Source organism: Mesocricetus auratus, unplaced genomic scaffold, assembly GCF_017639785.1.
Source record: "Mesocricetus auratus isolate SY011 unplaced genomic scaffold, BCM_Maur_2.0 Super-Scaffold_100047, whole genome shotgun sequence".
Taxonomy (NCBI): domain Eukaryota; kingdom Metazoa; phylum Chordata; class Mammalia; order Rodentia; family Cricetidae; genus Mesocricetus; species Mesocricetus auratus.
In genome coordinates, this window is record NW_024429224.1 from 5,980,001 (window position 1) to 5,989,861 (window position 9,861).

The 9,861-nt window shown below is 45.0% G+C and overlaps 1 protein-coding gene across 3 annotated transcripts in view; it reads left to right on the plus strand.

Annotated features, from left to right (window-relative positions):
• Pbx3 (PBX homeobox 3) overlaps positions 1-8,929 on the plus strand; it is a 189,729-nt gene extending 180,800 nt beyond the window's left edge. For 2 of the 3 annotated variants that reach the window (XM_040735723.1, XM_040735725.1), the window contains exons 6-9: positions 2,105-2,270; positions 3,725-3,837; positions 4,641-4,730; positions 7,431-8,929. In XM_040735723.1, coding sequence (XP_040591657.1) covers positions 2,105-2,270; positions 3,725-3,837; positions 4,641-4,730; positions 7,431-7,523 — 462 coding nt within the window. In that variant the 3' untranslated portion in view covers positions 7,524-8,929. The remainder of the gene's footprint in view (positions 1-2,104; positions 2,271-3,724; positions 3,838-4,640; positions 4,731-7,430) is intronic. The other variant, XM_040735726.1, reaches the window with a different exon arrangement.
• The last annotated feature ends 932 nt before the right edge of the window (positions 8,930-9,861 follow it).

The following is a 9,861-nucleotide window of genomic DNA, read 5'->3' on the forward strand; positions in this document are numbered from 1 at the left end:
TATCTGCCAGCCAGGCCATCCCTCTGCACACCTGCTGCAGGCCTACACTGTAGGAAGAGTAGGAAGAGTGGGAAGGTCAGTGGCAGGAGGGTATAGGTCCTATGGGCCAAGCATATGGACCTCATTTTGTGAGTTTACAGTTGCAAAAATAAGACCAGTGAGCGAATGAGTAGGAAAGCTAGATTTTTTTTTGTTATTGTTGCTAAGTCCAGAGTGAAGCATATGTCCACTCAGGACTATCCAAGGATGGAGCCAGGGACTCTGCTGTGGGCATCACATCTGGGGGTAGGTGTTGTAGGTGCATGGAGAGGAGAGAGAAGTACCTGTCCTTCCACGTAAACCAGCTGTGCTAGAGGTTATGGCAGGTTTTATAGGCATCTACACAAAGATCTAAAATTCTTCAAAGAAGTTAGGAATAGAAAGCAAAACCTCAGAGTCATCTGCATAGAAAGGGTCACTGAAAGTTTCGAAAGTAGGTAAAGAGAAAGAAAAGAGGTCCAGAGGTGATCCTTGGAGGACACAGAGAGGAAGAGAGAGAGACGGGGGTGGGGGAGGGAAAAGGTGTTGGAAGAGAAAGGAACAAAATATGGAGAAACCACGGAGAAAATGAGCTCTGGCAGGACAGCAGACATTGCTGAGCTGAGGACAGCTGAGTGGCCTGGGCAACCACCTTGTTCTCAAGACTTGACAGAAACTGCCAGATGATATAGATCTCTAGTGTCTTGATTTTGGGTGGGTTTTTCCTTCTTTCTGTCTGGGTAGCCCGTGCTGTAGCATGGGTCCTGGGAAGTGTGCTCGTGTGTGTGTGTGTGTGTGTGTGTGTGTGTGTGTGTGTGTGTGTGTGTGTGTGTGTGTGTGCGCGCGCGCGCGTGTACTTGGTGCTCCTAGGCAGCATATGCACAGCAGTGAGGCCAGTGCTGCCTCCCCCTCGGGGATCCCCTGCCAGGGCTTTCTAGCCTTCTCCAGAAGGGTGAGTGCCATCAGTTGAAGAATGAGAGCACCATTTCCAAAGCAATTAAAGACTTGGCAGAGGTGGCCAGCAGGGCTGCCCACTGCAGAAAATTGGGTTGGAGGGCTCTGAACTGCATCCCATTCCTTATTTCTGCTCAGGGCCTCTGAGGAACTCTTATGAATAATACCTAGGGTAGAACAATGGCCCTGATACCATACCAGCAGTTCCTCTGCTAGATTAGTAGGCAGTTCTGGGGATATTTTTAAATTGTCACTTTAACAAAAGAGAGACAAACTCCTATGATACAGTGTTGGGCATGCCTTCTTATATATTGCTGTGTGACTCTTAGCATGTTTACATGGCTTGACTACAGGTACTTGGGCACATGGTGTGACTCTTAGCACCGAGTGTTGGGCTACAGTTTTGCTGTCTATGAGCGCTGATGAAATCAGACTTCTGCCAGCATCCTCTTTTGAAATTTGTACTGGCTGACATCATATGTGGTTTGAAAAAAGGAAAAGAAAAATGTGTATTCTACTTTATGTAATCAGCATTTGCATTTGACCTTATTGAGATGACTTCAGTTTTCAAGTTGAGGTTTCCCACACAGTCACTGACAGAGCCTGAACAGCCATCTTGGCAGACATGTAGTGTCTTCCAAGGCAGGAGACAAAGGGATTTTTCATCCATTATTAATTGATGTCCCTCTTCAGCAGACCAAACATGATTCTACTATATAGCTGCCAAAATTGTTCCAGGCCCACAAAAGAACAATAAGTCATTCTTCTTCAAGTGTGCTTCATGATACCTAATTTAACAAATGCTTCCAGTAGCTTTTCAGCTTCTTTTAGTAGTCTCATTGCTATGTTTGATGACATATTGGGTATTTTTATAAGCAGTGGCCCTAGTCATTTTAGTGTTCCCATGGCCAGTTCCAGGAATCATTGTTCTTCCAATCGAGTACAAAAGAGTATGCCAAAATGGAAAGTGAACCCCTAAAACTGTTATGTACTACCCATATGGTATGAAGTGTCAGACAGGGCACTGTGTCACCCAAAGACTCCCCTTATTATCACATAGTAAGGACAGGAAGCTTGGCTTTCTCCTTGTAACTTCTCTACCCTTTCCATTCCATGTTCTTGTACTTGGCAGGTGTCCAACTGGTTTGGCAACAAACGAATCAGGTACAAGAAGAACATCGGCAAATTTCAAGAGGAGGCCAATCTCTATGCTGCAAAAACAGCCGTGACAGCTGCGCATGCGGTGGCCGCAGCCGTGCAGAACAACCAGACCAACTCACCCACCACACCGAACTCTGGTACGTATGGCACTCTCACTCAGCCAGCCAGACTCCTGCCACAGTGCCCATCCCACAGACTGAACCCGCAGCCTCACTGAGTGCACAGTGAAGTTTAAGGGCAAATTTATATTCACTTGAAAGCTTCTCGTGGAGATGTTCTGTGATGGCACCCACTGTTCACAGTGATTATACTTAATCGTGGCCTTTAATTCAGCAGATGGGCAAAGCTCTATCACATAGTGTTTTGTGTATCACATTAGGGTCATTGGTGGTCTGTCAGGCTGAATCAGCAGGTGAGCATGTGTGCTGATTGCTGGATGTTGGGCACTTGGCTCTGGGTGCAGCCTTTGTGCCATGTAGCTTGCTGGACTTACATATAAAAATAAGGCATTGGACTCATGACTACATTGCTGTATATGTGTGGCAATAGGGATTGAACCCAAGGCTTTGCACATACAAAGCTCAGTCCCTTGCTAGTCATCTACATAACTAGCCCTCCATTTTATTTATTTATTTTTTTGAGATCGTCTACTAAGTTGTCCAGAATGGCCTTGAGCTCCATCTGGTCTCAAATTTGTGATTCCTCTGCCTCAGCTGAATAGCTGGGGTTAGATGTGCGTACCAGCACTGCTGGCTATACTTCTGGCAGAACATTCTGTTGAAATTTTATGTGGCATTCTAGATGGAGTTAGAAGAAGTGTCTTTATTTTTTAATTTTATTTATTTATTTTTAATTTCACATGCATTAGTGTTTTGCCTGCATGTATATCTGTGTGAGGGTGTTGGAGCCTATGGAAGTGCAGTTATATATAGACAATTGTGAGCTGCCATGTGGGTGCTGGGAAGGAACCCAGGTCCTCTGAAAGAACAGCCAGTGCTCTTAACCTCTGAGCCATCTCTCCAGACCCAAAGAAGTGTCTTTAAATTGCAGGGAACTTGACTGACAAGTGAAGGGTACAGCTAGCCCAAGTGACTGGGTTTGAGGGGCTTGGAGGCTTTCTAAAGAGATTTTAAAATACACATTTAAACGTCCAGAAGGAATGGTGTTTATTTTCTCACACCCCATCATTTCTGGTGGGCCACAGAAAGGCAGGGTTATAGCTAGGAAAGAGCACGAGAAAATGTGTCTCCTCCAGGTTATTCTCCATTATGACAACCATGTTGAAGAGGTCATTTGATGACTAAATCTGTAGAGAAATGGAAAGAAGGAGAAGGCAGGCTAGGGCCAGTTCCTGGGTGCTTTTTTGTCTGTTTTGATTTGTCTCTGGTTTTTCATTTGGGTTTGCCCTCTATAAGGTTTCTCCTGTGTGTAATGTGAGTGACAGAATCTTCTAGAGCTGGAGTTAATGCTCTGTCCTTCTAGAGCTGGGAATGCCTCTTCCTTCTGTGTCTCTTCCTTTCCCTGCCTCTAGGTCTTGGGGATTGTGTGTGTAGCTCTCTGTTATTCAGCTACTTAACTCTTTCCTTTCCAGGTTCCTCTGGTTCTTTTAACCTCCCAAATTCTGGGGACATGTTCATGAACATGCAGAGTCTGAATGGGGATTCTTACCAAGGGTCCCAAGTCGGAGCCAATGTGCAATCACAGGTAGGAGAAATGCCCCAGCTGGGGCCTTTCTGGCAGGGTAGGGTTTGGGCTCAAAACTCCCCACTCTGACCCGTAGAAGTGGTCTGCACATCCATGCAGACCCTGTGCTGGGTGCATCCAATGGGACACATTTGCCCACCTCTTAATTCAGTAAGAAGTCAAGTGGACAATGCCTTTGACGATTCAAAGCTGATGAACTTTGTGAATGCATTCGGCTCTGGCTTGAGCTCATGGAGATGGGGGCGGGGCTTTGTTATACAGAACAGAAGATTGTGTGTGCCTGAGAGAGGGAGGGGGTGGATAGAGAGGGAGAGAGAGAGAATGAACAAGAGAACATACTACTCTTTTATTCCTGCATTTTTGCAAGTCAGGAAACTGAAACCTGAGTTCTTAAAGCAGATCCCAGGTTCAACCCCTTTCTTGTCCTCTTAACTGAGAACAAGCACTCTTAGTTGTATACCCTGGTGGTAGGGACGGATGTGTGTCGGGGTGGGGAGACTGACTCAGCATTCATTATCTGTGAGTGGATTTTCACCCACAGCCACACACATTTGCTTGCTGTAAATGGAAAGTCTGCATTACCATGAAGATGCTATTGTTTGGCTGGTGTGGAAAAACTAAGGTGGTTGTGTTTAAATATGCAAGGAATCTTTGAAATCCCTCCAGTCACATTTGATTGATAAATTTGTCTTTCATTGAAGATGCTCCACCCTTGTGGCACACATAATTCAAATTGTTCCCTTTTGTAAGTGATGGTGTTTTAATAGATTGAGGTGATGAATTCTGTTCCGTCTCACTTCTAGGTGGATACCCTCCGTCATGTTATCAATCAGACGGGAGGCTACAGTGATGGCCTTGGAGCAAACTCACTGTACAGTCCACATAACTTAAACGTGAGTACCCTGGGGAGTCAGTTGTGGGAATGAACAAGTTAATAGTCACTGAACTTGGCTCCGCATCTTGTTGGCAGTTGGGGGCCGCAGTTTCATTTTATGGACCTCAGTGCTTGGTGTTACTTCGCTGTCCTTTGAAGCCCTCACAGATGCCCAAGAGGGGCTGGTGTCCTATCATCAGTGGGGACTTAAGTACCAGCCCATTCAGATGACATTTTCTAGCAGCCATTCTACTGTGTTCTGGAAATGGTGGGAAAACAGGTCTTTATTTTAGAATCAAGCAACAGGAAAATTCCACAGCACAGAGCAGGTAAAGGTGATACAACCTTGGAGGCCCACCATATTAGTAACCATGCTAAACTAAGAACCCCATTCTTTGGGCAGCTGGCTGGGCTGTGGGCCTGGGGTGCAAAATGTGACCTGTAAGTTTAATAGCCCCTCCGCTTTAATGATAGGGTAACCTTTCTACTGATTCACAAACTTCTCCTTGCTTCCTACTCTGACATGGATGGGAAATGGCAAACTCACAGCCCTGGAAAGGAGGTGCAGGAGCACCCTGTTCCGGGACTCACGCTAGCAGAAAGGAGGAGAATGGCCTCCCTTTTAGGGACTTCCTTTGCTCTAAGAGTAAATATTAATGACTTAAAAAGTGACTGTGGATGCTCAATTGTAAAGGAAAAAAAGCACCATTAAATACTCAAATCTCTCACATTTGAAATGTCAAATCCTTCTTTTTGGGTTTATAAATAACTCATAATAACCCACAACAAGCTGGATAAAAAGCCTTTTAGTTGCATTTCTCCTTTTTCATTTAAGTGTTTTGAAATGCTTCAGAGAATGTGCGATATCCTTATCAACATGATAAAATATGAAGCCGTGATTGCCTGCAGCATTTTACAGACATGAATTCCATCTTCACTGATGAGGCTTGATAAGACGCTGTTGTATAATACAGTGCATAATCTCAAACCACCAGAGTAAGGATTAATTTATTTTGAAAAAAAAAGAATACTCGTTGACAACCTCCCCTGCAGCTGCCATGCAGGGGGAAATATTGTACATTTGTTGTTTATAAATTTGGATAAAAGAGGACGGATGCCTACTTCAGATGGGATCTCTTTAGGCTTGGATCTTTTCCTAAGGAGATTGTCATACCTGAGGGGAAACAGTTTTACCTTTTAGATAGGGGACACACATGGGCTTGTCACCACCCAACCTGGCGTGACTGGGGCTTTCAAAAACATTGCCATGGCTTATTTCATCTTATTTCCCTTTTCTACCCTGAATTTGGTATCTCAAGCTTCAAATGATTTTTTTTCATTTAGACTACCAGTGCTGTAGGTTTCCTACGTACCCCTCTCAACCCTTGACCCAAGAGCAGTGGTTCTCAACCTCTGGGTTGCAACCCCTTTGGGGTCAAACGACCCTTTCACAGGAGTCACATATCAGATATTTACACTATGATTCATAATAGCAAAATTACAGTTATGAAGTAGCAATGAAAATAGTTTTATGATTGGGGGTCACCACAGCATGAGGAGCTATGTTAAAGGGTTGCAGTGTTAGGACGGTTGAGAACCACTGTCCTAGAGAGATGGAAGGGGCTTTATATACAGAACTGTGCAGTGAATCAGAAGACAAGGAGCTCTTTAAGGACAGCATTGTGGCTCCATGACAGAGAGCTTGCCTAGCCTGCTCAAGGCCCTGGGTTCTAGACCCAGTTCCAGGAAGCAACAACAATCACATACACAACTGTGGGACCTTCAGATGGACTCTCTGGAGAAATTACAGATGGACAGGATGGAAGCAGAGAACCCAGGGGCCCTGCAGGGTGTGGGGCTAGGCTGGCTGGAGCCTCAGGCAGCTTGCCCTTGCACTCCCTCCAGAAAGGCCTGCCCCGTCAGTTCTGCTCAGGGTTCCCCAACTCACAAGCCCACCACCTCCCTCTTCTTGACTGACATAAAAATAGGTAGCGACAAGCTGTCTGCCACAGCAGAAATCTGATCAGACATTGATTTCAGCAATTGCCTCTATAGGGCGAGACATGAGGCAAATTTATTTCTAAGTACTGTTAGAGCTAGTGCAGGTCAGAGGCAGGAGGGGCCAGTGGCATGTGCAGGGTAGCAGCCCCACCCCAAGCTGGGGCTGCACTTGCAGATAATTGCAATCCCCATTTGGATAGCATGTACCCCTCCACAGTTCATACATTTTCATCCTGAAAGAAACTACTTGGAGGGAAATTCTGGCCTTCATTTTCCAAGGGTTACATTAGCTGGCTGTCAGGCGTGTATGGGAGAAGTGTGGGCGGCTTCTCCATGGGAACAGTGATGAAGCTGGCTGGAGTGTCTGCTTCCTGGAGCAAGGCGTCATGTTGAGGGTATCCACTGCACCTTCTGAAAGGTTGCTTTTGAGTGGTGATTTTCCCAGCAGACCAGAGGCCAAGTTCCATGCCAGCTTGGGACTAGCTGAAGTCATCATCACTGAGCTGATTTATTGCTGGGTCTTTATTTGATGAGATGGATTTGTTTTACATACATTTAATCCCACTTTTACACATGTTTCCAACTCCTGCCAAAGTGGGCTCAGGAAATACATTTTGCTAATGCGTCTTTGCTCTTGTGTTGTCGGCTGGGTGTTCTAAATCGGGGAGTGGAATTAATATGTAGACACACACCCACTGACCTGTGCCTCTCCTTTCAGGCTAATGGAGGCTGGCAGGATGCAACAACTCCATCTTCTGTGACTTCTCCTACGGAAGGCCCGGGCAGCGTGCACTCGGATACCTCTAACTAATCCCGGGCTTTCCCAGCTGACATGCCTTGATAAGCGCATTCAGAGCAATAGGAGGAGAAGGAAAGCGTTTTGTAACCCACCACCTACAGCTTTATGTAAACCCTGTCTTCTTAGAGAACTCGGGAAACCTGTTTTTTAAGGAATCATTATCATTTGTATTTAAACTTAAGACACACGTTTAAAAGAAAGCACTTTATCCAATTAGGCCAAGATGTAACATTGACAGTTCTGTGACTGTTTCATCATAATTTATTATTGATCTTTTACATTAATGGTTCCACAGTTGCCAGCTACTTGGCCTTAAGGGTAAGAAGTACCATCTATGCTAGACCCCAGCTATAGAGTATACAAGGTTCACCTTGCCTGAGCTGAACCCTTGCAGATTTCCATGCAGACTCTCATTGTCATCCTCATGTCACCGATGGGCTTGGAGGGGAGGCACTGTCCGCCTGTCTCTCCTAAGGAAGATGTGTTTCAGAACTTCCCTCGTCATGTTTGTGTTGCCATCTCCTATGTTGTAATTAGGGCAAAGACTGGTGGCCTCCTTTCTCCCTCTGAAGCACCAGATCTGGAGTCTGCACTGATGAGACCTTGGATCCAGATTGCCCTGAGATGAAGATCTCACTGCTACAGAGGTGAAAACAAAACCTGTCTGGGTTTGACCGTGTGTGCTGGGTGCTGCACAGACTTGTCAAGGTGTGCTCGTCCTCTGGGCAGTCTGGGAAGGCCCTGCTCTTGGGAGTGCTGTATATAGTGTAGCAAAAGAGTATTTATACATCCCACCAATCAAAACACAGCTTTATTACCTCATGCGAACTCATACAAACCAATAGAATCCCAACATGTTCTGTAGCTTAGAGCGCTCACTTACTACCTCTGAACAATACTCACGCTGTAGTTTGTCTCTTTCTTATCTTTTTGCATCTTGTAATTAACTCTTTGTTTCCCTTCACAAAATGTAATGTATATTGTAATCTTTTAAAAGAAAAATCAGGGTTGTATTTGCAACCCTTAAAAAGCCGAGATCGGCAACATTGGGTCTGACTCTTAACACAGGATCAGCCAAGCTGTTGTAAATACTGAGAAGCGTTTTGAATGTCTTTCATCTTGTTACTAATCCATACAGAAAAAAAAAATGATGAAAAAAAAAGGCGGGTTCTTGTAATGCGTTCAGATTCAGTATTCAGCACTGTACATTTCACCCTGTGTGGCGGGCCCTCTCCTCCTTTTGTATTGTATGCGATTCTGAAACTGACTGAGTCGTGACAATAATTTGTGGCGGTGATTCTGATGTATTAAAAGCGTTCCGTGTTCCTTTCTACTGGCTCACACCCTGGATTGAGAAGTCTTCCTTGTGGTAGTTATATGTAGTTTCAAACATGAATAAACTTTGCTTTCCTGATTAAGTTGGATGTCATGTGTGTCTCTGCTCCTTGAGCCAGAAAAGGCATGGGTGGGGTTTGGGGGAGCATGTGCTTGCTGAGGACCGGGCCAGCAGACACATGGTCTGCGAAGGTGGGGTGATGTTGAAGCTAAGCTGTTGGCTGCTGTTCCTGGTGAGGCCTTGGAGCATCCACTAGACCATCTCATCCCTTCACTCCCTGTATTTATGGATTGAGAAACTCAAGCACAGACAACCCAGGGCCCACCTTGACCCCAAACTTGTTGCCCTGGACACTTACGTTCTTCTGACCCAATGGCGACTCAGGAACTTGCTAGATGGTCTTTTGACTTGCAAGAGCCTTGTCCTGTTCACTTCTTTAAACTAGTTGGAAAGAGTGGGCCTCACATGCCAATCAAAAGGCAATGCCCCCTCCCCCTTCTCCCTGTGTCTTAATATTGACAGTTTACAATATGTACAACCAGCTAGACATTTTTAACAGATTGGACGTTATTTTTGTGTTACTCAGATTGTAATAAAGTCCATATATTTGCATACATGCTTGTCACTAATGTCCAAATCTTTATAATAAAAGAGGCCCATTGCATATAATTGGCCTGTTTACTATATCTCAAGGAAATTGACTCACAGGAAATCAGATTAATGTTAATCAGTTGCAGCAAATGTCTATGATAAATATATCTGTTTTCCTATTTCAGCTGGAAGAAGCAGGCAGAACAAGGGCCGGGGCCGCCGCCCCCATTAATCTTGCAGCAGTTATTCTGTGCAGATAAACTTTATAAAATAGATTGCCCTCCACAGCTGTCCTCCCTCATGTGGGTGCTCAGCATGCCCATAGGAATCTCTCCCATGGCTAAACAATTATTTGCATGATTCAATTAGCTTGTAGGTTAGCCTTTCTTATCTTTGTACATAAAATAATCCCTGGGCTGTGTG